This window comes from Cervus elaphus, chromosome 8 (assembly GCF_910594005.1).
Source record: "Cervus elaphus chromosome 8, mCerEla1.1, whole genome shotgun sequence".
NCBI lineage: Eukaryota > Metazoa > Chordata > Mammalia > Artiodactyla > Cervidae > Cervus > Cervus elaphus.
In genome coordinates, this window is record NC_057822.1 from 53518028 (window position 1) to 53533888 (window position 15861).

General features: G+C 34.8%; 1 protein-coding gene across 1 annotated transcript in view; it reads left to right on the forward strand.

Moving 5' to 3' along the window:
- The window catches only part of TMEFF2 (transmembrane protein with EGF like and two follistatin like domains 2), a 281659-nt gene that overhangs the window by 220385 nt on the left and 45413 nt on the right, over window positions 1-15861 (forward strand). The window contains exons 6-7 of the mRNA XM_043910529.1: window positions 2516-2664; window positions 3584-3643. Of these exons, the coding sequence (XP_043766464.1) occupies window positions 2516-2664; window positions 3584-3643 (209 nt within the window). The remainder of the gene's footprint in view (window positions 1-2515; window positions 2665-3583; window positions 3644-15861) is intronic.

Consider the following 15861-nt stretch of genomic DNA (forward strand, 5'->3'; position numbering starts at 1 on the left):
TTTTTTCTTAGCCATTTCCTGAAAGGCTTTATTTGAGGCAGCAAGAGTGAGGAATTTCCAAAGGGGAAACAAACCTTGAAAGGATATCCCTGAATGAGCAATGCTGGAAAAGGAAAGGGAAGAAGGTATCGGCAGCAAAAAGTCTATGGGACTAAGATCAGATCAGTCAAAGGGAAAAAAGAAATAGCCCACTGGAAAAGGGTGATTTTGTTAGAGTTTCCAAATAATTGTTTAATTTATTGGTACTATGGTTTAGTTGAGTTCTTCACTGAAATGTTGAATCTGGCCAGTTTAATTCAACCAAATTTTATCTTTCCATCTCTATTCTCATTTGCTATCTTGTTATGATATCAAATGGATTTCTGAATTGCCATTTTTTTTTTTTGGCAAGATTATATGTGATGTACTTCCCTAAATTTCTTTGTATTCAACTTGGAGAAACCTGAAAATCCCTTGATATCTTATCTAATTTGCTCAAGATGTTTATAGGTTCTCACATACCTTCCTCTCTGTTCTGCTGCTGCTAACAGATAATTATTTCAGTGTCTTTCAAAGGGATGGTCTCTAGAGTCCAACACAACAATAGTCAAAACCTCAACTGTCCTCAACATAAATGAAACTATCTTTTTAAAAATGAAAAAATCTGTCCCCTTTCCTTTTTATTTATTACAAATGGTTAAGGAGAACAAGCGTGAGCTACAAAGTCACTTCTCCCAATTCTTTATCACAAGGACCAAAAGCTCTTTGAACATGTAGCAGCTCCTGATCTCAGATTTTTCAGATGCCAAGAATCAGCCAAAGAAGCAATATTGTGATCCCAGTAGCTGTCATCACGTAGCACCATCATGGCCAAGGTAGGAACACCACTCTCAAGACTTAAGCATTAGAGATGGTTGCCATCTCTCTTATTTGTACCTAAGTGAACTATTAAGAATAACCAAGTGTTCCTAGAGCAATTCTCTTATTCGAAAAAATAATAATAATAATAAATGGATTAGCACATTATCTGCCAACATTTTCAACCAAGATCTAGGTAATTCTGATACAGATGATTTCAAGACTACACTCTGAGAGACACTAGTGTGTAGACAAACCTCTTTCACTCAGTCAACAAACCAATCAAGCAGTGATTCCCAGGAAGTGAGTCTGATGCCAGGCTGATTAACTAAGAGTACAGAACCCTAGGCTTTCCCCTGCCCCAGATTGAAGGAGGCCCAGAAACCTGCTTATAAACGACTATGTTTAAAAGTTTTCCAGGAAACTAATACATAGCCTGTGGTGGGTGGAAAGGAATTGTATTTCTGTGGGGGGTCCTTGTTCCACAGTTTACTAGCTCTCTGACCTTATGTAATATCATTGGTCTGTAAAATGGCTGTTGCAAAGATTAAAGAAAGCAATGTGTGTTCAGAACCCAGCATGTTGTCAGCTGCTTGTTTTTGTTATCCTTACATCCTATGCTCAGCTCCAAGTAAAATATACAGAAGTAAAATGTGTGACTCATCACTTCAAGAATCTTATCATCTGTTTAGAAAAGTAATATAAATATTAATAAAAATTTTAAACAAGAGTTTATATTCTAAGGCAGTAACATATTTGCACACATAAACACAATATTCTGAGTGAAAAAGTAGATTGTAAAATACAAGGACATAGGAAAAGTCCTAAGAAGCTTGCTTTAAAATATCTATTTCTCTTAATTCAAGTAAACTAATTTTCATTAATTCACCAAATTTTTATTTCTATTAAGAAATCTATTAAAACCATGACTGATAATCAACTTATTTAAAACTGAAAACAGAGAGAGTAGTATGTATTTGGGAAAGAGATTAATGGCATAGACTATAAGGGGCCCATGAAACCCTTAAAATATTATGCAGAGTTGTTTACATGAGTACAGTATTTCTGAGGAGAGGTCTATACCTTTTATTTGATTCTCACAGGGTTTGGTGATCTCCTCAAAATACTAAGGACCACTGACCATTGCTATTTAGCACATCTTATGTGTATCTTCATATATGCTGAAGAAATTTAACTCCTGATTTCATTCCAAATAATCTCCATGTGTACATTCTCTGAAATGTCCTCTGAGTCATTTTCCTCAAGCTTTCACCATTCAAATATCCTGAGAAAAGAAGTAACACAGTAGATTTCAGTTAAGGAAATTGTAAAGCAGAATTTCATGGCTACTTCAGCCTATTCAAATTCTGCAGGCATCAGCAGGGAAGTTTATGTACGTGTTTTAAAAGTTCCAGTGGCAGAGATTAACTGATGATTATTTTCTGAGTTTCCCCTTTTTTATTTTTTATCCATTGCTCAGTCTTTTGAATTATTTTCGATTAGTTCTATGTTTCCTTTCATCTCAGGTAGAAGAGTGAAGGAACTTCCCCTGGAAGGATATAATTCAATTTTGCCAACTTGCATTTTGCCAGCCTAGCAGTTCTTCCTCTTTGTGTTTGATTTATAATGTGGTAACAACACCATTGATGTTGCACATTTTATTTCTCTCTCCCTCTAGGTGTGTGTGCAACATTGACTGTTCTCAAACCAACTTCAATCCCCTCTGTGCTTCTGATGGGAAATCTTACGACAATGCATGTCAAATCAAAGAAGCATCATGTCAGAAACAGGAGAAAATTGAAGTCATGTCATTGGGTCGATGTCAAGGTAATACTCACACCAAAATTCATTTTAAAGAATATCTTTAGTTTTTGCATGAGCTTCCCTTGTGGCTCAGCTGGTAAAGAATCTGCCTGCAATGCGGGAGACATGGGATCCCTGGGATGGGACGATCCCCTGGAGAAGGGAAGGGCTACCCACTCCAGTATTCTGGCCTAGAGAGTTCCCTGGACTGTATAGTCCATGGGGTCGCAAAGAGTCAGACATACTGAGCGACTTTCACTTCACGTCACTCAGTCTTTACATAGCAATGAAAAGTGGAGATAATCCCTTAATAGGCAGGGACTTCATTTTTGAAAGACAAGTTTGGTTTACAATGGACAGTAAATTTTACTGTAGCAATTGTGGTGATCATAGGGCCTATTGGCAACAGTCCATACTTTTTTTCTGTATAATGGCACTGCGTCTTCACAATGCCATCAACACTGAGTCCAATATTCAAGAGATTGTAGATACACTCCTTGAACACGGTAAAAAGAAAGTTAAAATCATGTTTAGCAAAGAATATAAAGATTTATTATATAACATTGAAATAAAAGCAAATCACACCATTTTTATATATTGAGTCAATAGAAATATGTCAAGTTCATTTTTATAAGTGGGATGTCCCAGAATGTCCTCTATTTTGTTTCTTGTTCAGAAACAAATATTTTCTTGGGTTTTGATTTGTTATTTTTTTACCCAACTTATCTCAGTTATAGTTTGAAACTTCTCCTTGCCCTAAGCATTAGAAAGTCTATATCTTTCTATTTGTCACTCTTAAACAGAAATTGATATTATAAATCTGTTTTGTGTAAAGATTGCTTAGAAATATATTTGAAAATTCCTTAATTGTAATGAAAATACTGTTAGAAAGATATCTGGGTAACAAGTTAATCAATCTTTATTGTTAATTTTTTTAACACAGATAACACAACTACAACTATTAAATCTGAAGATGGGCATTATGCAAGAACAGATTATGCAGGTACATAATATTTTCTACTACAAAATATGAACACTACTATTAAAGAATTCTGAGGAATCATCGTTTACCATTGATCCTAAGTTGATCTTGTAAGACTCCTGACATGGGCTATTTTTCTCTTGCTTTACTTCAGATTTTCAGTAGATAAGATTGAATTTTTGTAGAAGCAAATAAGATACTTTTTTTTTGCAGTTAAAGCAATTGTCAAAAATGTCAGTAAGATATAATTAACTTGTTTTGACAGCGCAAATAGTACAAATGACAAAACATTTATCAAATTAATGGGCATCAATGGAAATTAATGCAATTTTTGGCAGTATATTGTAATTAATGCAAATGTTCTAGTTTGAATTTTTATAAAAGTCAACAATAAAGAAGTCTTCTAGTCTCTAAAAAAGTTGGAAAGAAAGGACATTTATAAATAGTAATACAGGCCGTCTTTACTCTGATGCAAAGTTTAAAAGGTATGGTTAATTTATTTTAAAAATAAAATAATTTACTTAGAAACTAAAATGCAAAATTATACATTTATAATTTTATAGAGTAAAATTATACTCTGACACATGCAAAATTATAAAGCATTTTATGCAGAAATGTAAATCTTGTTTAACAATTATAGAATATTATTCTGAGGAATATTTTTGCCTAATATAGTTTGCTTGAGTGAGAAATAATTTACAGGTATTCAAATATGATTTTTAACAGATTCTTAAATTTCATAGAAATTTAGGATAAAAATATAATAAAATTATTGAGGTTGGTAATGATATGCAGTTTTTTTAAAACAGTTTTTCATTTAGTTTTTAAATATCTATAACTAGATTTATGGCTAATATCTGATGGAAAAAATGCTTATCTTTTGAAATATGGACTATTATTCACTCTTTTTGAAACTGCATTTCCTTTAGCACTATTTCTGCCAGTATATTTATACACATAATAAATCTTGATGAAATTTTTTAAAATTAGATGTTTTACTTATAGATACTTCAAACCTCAGAATTTGGAAATAATTCTTTTTAAAATTTTTCCATTTTTACCTTAATTTTCAACACATAAATAAATTTTTTTTGTGCTCTAGTAGTCTGGAATTATCATGAACAATGATCCTTGGAAAAAGACATTAGTTCTACATAGATATTGTATAGCTGTTTCCAAAATGTCCAAGAGACCTATTGATACATGTTCCTCAAAAAGAAGAGTCCATGGTCAGTAGTTTGAGAAGATTCCAGATAAACAAACGATTTTTTTTTTCTTTTTAACCTAGAACTCCTCATAGCTTTTACGTGCAGTATAAAACTTTTCAGAAATATGCATCTTTTATTTATTTAATGCTTTTTATGTCTTGTGCAGAATTTCTCATATATACAAAATACACACAAATGTAGGCCATATAGTAAAATGAACCCAAAGTACTCATCACTCAAACCGAGTAGCATCAATCCACGGCTGACCTAACCCCATCCCCACACCCGTCTTTCTCCACTTTCAAAATATGTGGAAATCATTCCAGAAATTGCATCATTTTATTCATAAATACTTTAGCTTACATCTCTAAAAGACCAACTCTTTTGAAATAAAATTATGTCATTATCACACACAACACAGTTGTGAATAATTCCTCATAACACATAGCTTTTATCAAACTTATTGATGAATAACACATTTTTTGTGGCATAGTTTTCATTGCTAGTGTCACCAAGAATGTGCTTTGGAATCTGCTGATCTATAGGAAAATACTGAAAGTGATGAAAGATAATAATGGGACATTGAAGTCTGGAGCTAATAGCATGTTTTACATATTAAATGATGTCAAATTTAAATTCTATATTTTATTATAAATAATAACTATATATTGGCATTTTAAATCACCATCTGACATATTTAATTTTACTGTAGCCTAAAATATTTGGAGATTTTATAAGAATCTCACTTTTATACAAGGAGTAAGTTACTAAATGCACTTAAAATATTTTTATACCTGTTTTGTAAAGTAATTCATTTAGAAAAAAATCATCAAAAATGTTACATTTTGTGAATATCTTCTCCATTGAACTCATAGGAAAATCAAACCTCATCCTGAGAATTTTGTCTCTGAAACAAAGAACAGTTCAAGTTGATTAGCCTCAGTGTGCAAATATATTTGCATGTATAAATTTGTATCAATAAATGGAATGGAGTATGCAATTCTCTCAACATTATGCATACTGCATATTAATGGTTTATCCATTTTCAAACAGTTTGGGAAGCTGAATTTTTATTCCAAAAAATATTTTATATTTGAGTTTGGTTTCAAACAGATCATCTCTGGTCTTCAGTGTCAATGTTTTTAGTTGACATTGTTTCTTTCCTATCTATGTCTTTACTGAACATAATACTGTGTTTTTAAGTACATGCAAATGAAAACTACCTAGACACTCAATGTTGTCAAAGATGTTCTAATTTGACATCAGACTTATCTAGTAAATCCTAAAGAGAAACTTTTGAGATAAAAAGTAAAGTTTAAAAATAACATGTGTTGAAATCCAGATTTAAGACAGGAACAAAGATAATGTCAATGGAAGCTTGCAATTTCTAATTAAACATTGATTGCACACTTTAAAATTCCCCTGGATTTAATTTAGATGTTTATCTTCATCAGTGATCTTATTAAAATGTAATATATACACTGGCAACCCACTCCAGTACTCTTGACTGGAGAATCCCATGGATGGAGGAGCCTGGTGGGCTGCAGTCCATAGGGTCACAAAGAGTCAGACACGACTGAGCAACTTCACTTTCACTTTCACTTTCATACACTTTTTAGACATTAAATAATAGTCATGCTGTGTGTGCTTAGTCGCTCAATCGTGTCCGACTTTTTGCGACCCCATGGACTGTAGCCTGCCGGGCTCCTGTGTCCAAAAAATAGTCATGTCCCTCAGCCTTTCTAGGACTTCCTTTGTGGCTCAGCTGGTAAAGAATCTGCCTGCAATGTGGGAGACCTGGGTTCAGTCCCTGGGTTGGGAAGATCCCCTGGAGAAAGGAAAGGCTACCCACTCCAGTATTCTGACCTGGAGAATTCCAGTATTCCATGGAGAATACTGCTGGACTGTATTGTCCATGGGGTCGCAAAGAGTTGGACACGACTAAGCGACTTTCACTTTCACTTTTCAGCATTTCCAAGCTTCCCATAGTATTTGAATTTTCCTGAATTTTGGGACTCAAGCTTTAGAAAAAGTAAAAGGGCACCAAATGGAGACTCGGTAGTTATTGTCCTCTTAATTTGTTTCACAAGCTCAAAACTCCTCAAGGAGGGAAAACAGGAACTGGGTGACTCCTTTTCCTAGAAGTTTGCTAGTGCTCACAGCTAATTTAATGTCCTTCACTTCCCCTGTTAGACAAACATTCATGTGCTCTCATACCACAGAGAGGTACAGATCTTTAATGCGTTCTCCTTTTTTTCCTTACCTGTCTTTAATATATACTTTAAAACTTTTAGCTTCCCCCTACTTTCTTCACTTTGAGCGTACCTTGAAGCTGTTAATATAATAACACATATATATGATTACAAAAATGGAAATACACTTTAAAGAAAGCCTAAATCTAAAAATAAATATACTGTGTCTCATTTTTTATATAACCTTAAAAAGAGAAACTCCAAGTAAGGACTAGTAGGGGCTCATTTATGAAAAAATGAATGCAAACCACGAGAACCATGCCCCCAGCAAGACTAGATCCTGACTGGGCTTATGCAGAGCCGTGAATCCCCAGGCTCTTCCAGGCACAAACCTGAAATGGACACTAAAAACCAAAAAACTTGTCCTATCATCCCGGTCGGCAGCACTTGCTGATTGTGTCTGACTTGGGTCTCTATTTTGCCCTTTCTTCTTTAATGAGACTCAAGGCATTAGTGAGTCCTGAATCAAGAGCTTTGGGTCTCTTTGTTTCAAGGCAGACAGGATCCCTGTCTGATGAGCTAAACAAGCCACTTAATGCTATTCTCCCTTCATCAGTCTAACATGGGCTTAGATTTAGGTCTTCTTGTTCACTAGCAGGAAGGTTCAGAGAACACAATTTTATAAAACCACAAAGCTGGGGCTTTCAGGGATTTCCATTGTTTCAAAATGCTAATATTAAACCTTCCTTCTGGAAGTTTTTAAATAGCAAATATTTTATATCTCTTGAAATCTGCGACATTGTCTTCATAGATGTGTGTATGTGTGTGTTGCCCTCATGTCTTGTAATGAAAAAAGAAATGAAGTGCAACTATTTTGTTTTTCTTCATCTGATATGTGTATTTTCTGATTGGGTTGCTTTTCTGTCTAAAAGTCTGGTCATGCTTCATAAAAATAACTATATATTTTTTCTGGTAAAAATATGCTTAATTTTATAAGTTATTAGATGTAAAAAAAAAACAAGCAAAACAATCATGAAATTAAACTAGTCTGTCTTTTATCATCTGGAAAATAAAATATATTTTTTAATGCCATTCTGTACTGATTTCCAAAAGTATTTGCAGCAACTTACAATTAAAATATAGTCAATGAACTTTTTTAAAGAGAAATTGAAAACATAAAAGCAGAACTGTTGAGGAAAATAAATATATCAGCAACATAGACTATTAGAGTTACTGCATTTAGCCCTAAGCATTCTTGCAATCAATATGAAAAGAGAAATCATGATTGAATCAATTCATTCAACAAATATTTGGTCTGTTATATGCATTCTGATGTCCTGAGCTTTACAAAGGTGAACATATCAATGGAAATCTCTGCTAAAATGAAGCTTAGCTCTTTCACTGTCTGATCAAAATAATCAGTTCAGAGGCCACCGTTTCTTTGGAACTAAATTCTAAGGAAATATTTAGTGTAGATCTTATAAGGCATCACTGGAAAATATAGAATGGATAAGATCTTCAACAGTGATTTTTATAAAATATGCCAAGAGTCTCTTTATATGGCTGGGGACTTTTAAATCAATTTTTGATATCATTCTAGACCATAGCATTAAAATATGTATAACTCAATGATAGGGTTCCTGTGGCAGACTAAAGTAATTAGTTACATTCATGTATGTTTTCAAATTGAAAAATAAATAACCCAGAATACTGAGGAAAATAGCTCCAAGAGAAAGCATACTCAGTCTGTCTTTCTCATGTAGCTACAGGTTCAACAGGATAATAGAACAGTCAGAAAGCTTGAGTAAAGATAAAGGATATGTTAGATTACAGTCTGTATATGGGGGAGAGAAATCCCCCTGTTTTTATTAGTTGTTAATGAGGAAAATAAGTCCTGAGGGACTTTTCCCACTCTAGGGAGGGAGCCAGACTCTTCTTAGCTCTGAGTCTAGTTATGGAGTCCATGTGTCTACTTGATCTACGTTACGCTGGGTTGTTCACTATTTCTTATAAAATTTAGGCAAGATTAATTTTTAGGAAATGTTCTCTTTTCCTTATCTTTAAGCAATAACTTAGATATTAAGCCCAGGTCTGAAATATGGAAGAAAATAACCAGAATTACACATTTAAACCAAATTCTATCCATCCTATTATTATTCCATCAACCCATTTTTCTACATTAAGAGGAAACTGACATCTTGAAAGGGTATCTAGATAGCCTAAGTGAATTGTCATAATAACTTGTTCTCTGTAGAAGCCATTGCAATTTACAAAGGCTTTTCACATATATTGTCTCCTTCAGTCTTGACAACCGAAATGTGAGGGAGATATTATATTCATTTGACAGGTGAGAAATGGAGGTTCAGGAAGATTAAGTAAAAAGACTGTGTGATAGAGCTAAGGCTCAAAGCATCTTTGCTAATTTCAGATTCCAGCAAAATGTGAATGGTGAGAGATCAGGTGAGAAGCGTCACTACCTAACTTTCTTAGAGGCTTTGGGACTGACACTACACTTTAAAGGTTAACCCCTTTTGAATCCAGAGTCAAAACTGTTTCACCATGATATCCCCATTGCTGTGAGATGCTCCAGAGTTACTCTTCTCTTTGAATTTATGTCTTTATATTATAAGCACTATATTGTTTGGCTTTAAATTCTCCTGTTCTGTTTCCTATTTATCCACATACACGGGAGACGCCAAAGGGAACAGGATTTGTTACCAAGTAATCCTGCATTAATAGAAAATGTGTGTGTGTGACACTTTGTAGTTTTACAAAGATGCATCCACATTACCTTATTTGCTTTAACATCAATTCAATAAAATAGTGTTAGAAATAGTTAGGGGAAATAAAATCATAGCTCAAAGACACTAAATGGTTGACCTGGAGCTGGATGCAGTATTTTGACGTATTGACCATCCATCCATGCAAAAAAGGCACTTGCTTGATTTATTTACTATTTGCCTTGATTGCCCTTCCACCATATATATATATATATGAATGCCAAGTGATTACATATCATATTTTTAATACAAACTAATTCAGTCATGTGGCAAAAATCTGCATTTAAAATGGAAGCTTTTTCTATTTGCTTGTGAACACAAGGAACACTTCACTGGAAAGCATGTTATGTCTAGGCCAATAATTTGATCTGTAGGAAATAAATAAATAAATAGCAGCAAATACAGACAGCAGCTTGTAGCACAAATATTGGTATCAACAGTGAAATAAATAAAAATGTTTGCCTGGGCTATTACAGTGCCACCAGACTAGCCTAGAATATTTAAGTTCAGGAAATGAATTAAGATGTCAAGATTTTTTCAAGATTTCTGAGGGAAAGTGTCTCAATTTGAGTATTTTCCCCTCTGGGATTTAGAGTACTGCAAAATTCATAAAGCTTTCTATGAACTCTAACTCACAATTTTTCCTGCTCTCTTGAACTTCTGTGCTTTCATTGTTTTCCCCATAAAATCATGTAGCCAGTCATCTGTAATATAATGTTATGTTCATGGTTATAGATAAACACAGAAATAGTATTTGCAATACACATGAAGGTTTTCTACTGAAGAGTTGCCTTGGGCCTTGCTAGACATGCTGGAAAACTTTGTGTTTATGCCCCAGTTCATAAAAGCACCCTGCATCATTTATGTGCACTTTTTTTTTTTCCTATTTGAAACACTTTTTTTCTAAAACAAATTGTTCACCATGAGGTGTTTCTTATCAACTTTTCCCTCCCATGAAGGTGTGGCAGCCAGTTTAGTGGTTAAAGCCATTATAAATCAGACAGGGCTGAGTTGAAACACCGGCCATGTTATTGTTGCTTATTTAAACTTGAATCAGTTAGTTAACCATTCTGAGCCTCAGTTTCTTTATCTGTTCAGTAATAAGCCTACTCCCACAGAGCTGAAGTTTGAGCTGAGATGAAATGTAAGTGTTATGTGTCAATGCTACTCTCCTCATTCATCCCATCTCTCCCTTCCCCATCTCCTGTGTCCATATGTCCATTCTCTATGTCTGCATCTCTATTCTTTTCTGGAAGTAGGTTCATCTGTACCATTTTTCTAGATTCCATATATACGTGTTAATACACGATATTTGTTTTTCTCTTTCTTACTTATTTCACTTTATATGACAGACTCTATGTCCATCCACATCACTACAAATAACCCAGTTTCATTCCTTTTTATGGCAGAGCAATGTTGTATTTTATATGTGTACCACATCTTCTTTATCCATTCATCTGCCTATGGACACTATCATGTGTAAAATAATTGGCTAGTGGAAAGCTGCCATATAGCATAGGAAGCTCAGCTCAGTGCTCTCTGATGACCGAGAGGGCTGGGGTTGAGGGAAGCGGGAGCTCAAGAGGGAAGGGATATATATATACATATAGCTGATTCACTTTGCTGTACAGCAGAAACTATCACACCATTGTAAAGCAATTATACAAAAAAAAAAAGAAAGAAAGAAAGATGTTACATAAGGCATTAGCAAGGAGCAAGTAAGCTAGCTATTGCTGTTAGTTTCCTTTTGGTCTGACAACTTAAAAGAATTTATTTTATGGGAAATGTAACACATTGTATGGGACATGGTCTATTCACATATGGGTTCAGAGTTTTTATACATATACTGTCATTTATAAGATCATAAAAGTACAAAAGTTTTATTTTTTCCTACCCAAGTCATATAACAACTTATTGCAAGATCCTTTGGCTGATTTTTTAATTCACCTATAAAGAAACACTTATTAAGCACCTGCTATCTCTAAGTCTTTGACATGTTAGTATGTCAAATTTATCACATGGTCATTTTTTCAGTTTTCCTCTAGTCAACACAATGTTATGTATGGTATATTTTGATCATTTAAAAAACGTGGTCACCAGATTATTACACTATGTGATCCAAATAGGAATTTAATAAGAGGACATAACATTTGACAGGACTTCAAGATCTTGGTGTCACTTTTTTTTTTCTAGTTGAGCTTTAAAATTAGTCATTTATATCCCAGAGTATACAAGAATTTTTTCCACTTGTGCAGAGTATTTAGGGAAAGTGTCAAAGTCAGAATAAATAGTTTTAACAAAAACTGACCATCAAGGAAAAACAAGTCTTCTTGGCCTAGGAAAGAGGAAAAACTGTTTGAATTCAAACATCTAGGTATCACTGATGAAAGTGAAATAATTCTCCACGATGGTTTACCTTTTTACCTCAAACATGACATTTCTGTTCCTAAGGAACAGTAGTTTAAGTATGGATAGAATATGTGAAACTGAAAGAAGAGCAGGATATGTTCAAATTCTCTGTATAATTTCAAGACACATAGTTCTCCATAAAACTAATATCTAGAATTCAAGCAGTTTCAAAAAACCCAAAATATCTACAGCACTTTGATTTACTTCTTTTGTTAATGAGTCTGACATGCCCCAAATATATGAACCCACATTATCAAGCACATTAAAAATTCATTTCTCACATCTTGACAATTTGAGACTGTATACAAACATAATCAACTAAAAATATTTTAAAATATCTGAAAAACTAAAATGTCTCAGAGAAAATGCATTTCTAAACACTGTTACTCATTTTATGGGTTGTAGCTTATTCCCTCTAGTTGATCATTTGTAAGACGCCCAGACTTTCAGTCTGAACTCAGATGGAGCCAAGAGAAATCTAACTTATGAGCTAAACTCTAGGCATAAAAGTGCACGAAGATCTGTAATAAGGCTTGAGGAATGTAACCTGAAAATAGTAAGGAGGACCAAAGAGGAAAGCTTGCCATCCCCACCTCTGAGTCCTGAAAGCTGAAGGGACTTGGTACTCTCAGGGAAAGCTAGTGCTTCAGTATGCAAGAAGAGAGATGAGAATTTGAGTGACAGATCTGACGATAGAGGGGATTTTGCCAATTATGGAGCACAGTTCCAGGTGAGCTTTGGGAAGTGGCTGGAGTTGGGAGACAGAGACAAGTTTAGTCAAGGGCAGAGAACCAGCAAGCGCAGCACATCACATAGTGGAGATGATGAATTGGTAGAGATAGGCAACTGGCATAGTGAAAATGAAAGTGTTAATCTCTCAGTCGTGTCCCACTCTTTGCCACCCCATGCACTGTAGCCCACCAGCCTCCTCTGTCCATGGGATTCTCCAGGCAGGAATACTAGAGTAGGTAGCCATTTTCTTCTCCAGGGAATCTTCCTGACCCAGGGATGGAACCTGGGTCTCCTGCATTGTAGGCAGATTCTTTACCATCTGAGCCATGGAGCAGGGGGAAGACTATTGGGATAGGACAGCGCAAGAATTGGATATTTACTAAATTCATGACAGATCTCTTAGACTTGTGGACTCAGAGATCTATGTTTTCAACACTCTAAAAGTAAGCTGTTACCTCCCCGGTAAACCAAGATTCAATGTCAGTGTATAGAGTTGCAATAAGATAGAATTGTCTAGAGCTCTTGGTTCCTCAGCCAATGCATTCTCTTCTTAGAGTTGAATTCTCCAAGAAGCCCAGTTATAATGAGGTCATTTAGTGAATCTGAACAGAGCGTATTTTCTTTATATGTTTAAGGAATCAAACCAAGACAGCCTGATACAAAAGGCTATACAATAGAGATATTCTTGTCTTCAAATTTATATAGATAATAAGTGCCTTTAGCCAGGATTTCCTCTTCCATGGTTAGCACTTAACAGTAACACTATTGGCCTATGTAACTCTCCTTTGATGAGTTTCCATTTCTGGGTGTTCTTATCCAATCTACCTATTTTTCTAGATATAGTAAAGTTTAGACATGCTCTCCCAAAAGCCAACTCATGACTTTAAGACTTTCTAGTGCTCCGGAAAAGCACAGGGCAATCCCTTCTTCCTACTTCTGAGTTCCTCTGGGATTTTCCCCCAAGAAATTACAATATTGGTATGAGTATCAATATTAACCATATTGGGTTGATAGGTCCTCCTACGTTTTGAAAGTTGCAAAAGTTTTTATGCAAAGTTATCTTTCAAAGCCCTTCCTTAACATATAACTCAAAGAGGTTTGACCAATAACTAAGAAAAATGAGTAAATCTTAGAAAGCAAGTTTAATATTTTGGGTGTATCCTAAAATAATTCCTAGCATTTATGCCAATAAATTTCCTTTATGGTGACATTGTTAATGTTTCCTTTCATTAATGCAAACAGAGCAAGTTTATTTATTATTCCAAACAGAATGAGATGGAGGATTCTGTGGGGAACTGTGAATGAATCATCAGTGTTTGGTAGTGTTATATAATATTCCTGTAACATATGAAAGTGTTACTTGGTCAGTCACGTCTGACTCTTTGCAACTCATGGACTGACTGTAGGCCACTAGGCTCTTCTGTCCATGGAATTTTCCAGGCAGGAATACCGGAGTGGATTGCCATTTTCTATAACATATATTCAAGGCCAAATTAAAAAAAAAAAAAATCGACTGCTTTTAGGTGGTGCTGGTGGTAAAGAACCCCCCCTGCCGATTGATACAGGAGAAAGGAGACACAATTTCCATCCCTGGGGCAGGAAGATCCCTGGACGAGCTCATGGCAACTCACTGCAGTATTCTTGCCTGGAGAATTCCATGGACAGAAGAGCCTGGCTGGCTATAGTCCGTGGGACCGCAAAGAGTCAGACATGACTAAAGCGACTTTAGCACGCATGCATTGCTTTTATCTTTCACATTTTCTAAGACCCAAAGCCAGCCATACATCAGAAAACCTCTTCCCGAGAGCATTTCATTTAATAACAGAAATCAATGTCTGTTTAACTAAAAAATTTTTTGAATAAAATTTTAAAAATCGTTCAGAAAATGAAGCCTATAAACAAGCTCCATTTGTCCTCCAGAAATTAAGTATTCCAGAAAGATCATGTTATTAGTCTACAGAGTTTAAACCAACAGGCAATTAGTGTTTTGTCAGGCAGTACACATCCAAATTCACTTCTGCAGATTGACTGTTCATGTACTGTCACAATTATTCTACAAATCTTGCACCAGTGGGTTTTCTCCTATTTATTTTTCCATTATTTAAAGAGCCCCAGGGAAGTTGAAGGTTTCTAGTTGTTTGAGATGATCTCCGAGCAAATCTCACTCCTATCTCCAAACCCCAGCCACTCACCCTTCCCCACAGTTGGGACATATGCCTTTGTTTCTGATTTTTTAATGAAATGTAGTGATAGAAATATGAGGAGGAGCCAACAGGCAGGCAAGGGAAACTTATCTGTACAGTCATTTAAAGAAAGTGTCCACACTGTCTTCTACATGCAAAATAATTAATAGTAGGCAGGGCACCCATCAACAGTGATAGACAACCATTACCTCTCACTTATCTAAGCATACTGTTGAGAGTCTATTCTAACATTCAAGCTGACTGCTTTCTGCAATTTAATATGCTTCTTAGCTGTTCACATTAGCCATGAATTGGTATATGCTTAGGAAATACAGCTAATTGTAATGTTATCCTAAGAAAACCACTGGCATCTTCATTATAATCATGATTATTATCATCATCATATCAGGAAAATCATATACTGGAATAGGATCACTTAGCTCTTTCCAAAATCAAGTAGAAATTTTATGTGTATTGTCTACTGTTTTAAATTCTCTGCAAGGATATTCTCCAAGGATATAGGTAGCCATATTTATTTCTTAATTTTATTTTAATTTCAGAGCAAATAACTTACAAAGAGCATTTTGTAGGAGAAAGAGCCTGGAATAGGAATGCAAAAATTTTGACTTAGTGTCATCTTTATTCTAACCTACCTCATTGAAACTTAGACGGGTATTTAGCCTCTAAGAATCTTAAGTTTTCTCATCAGTAAAATTTGAAAGTAAAATTATATTA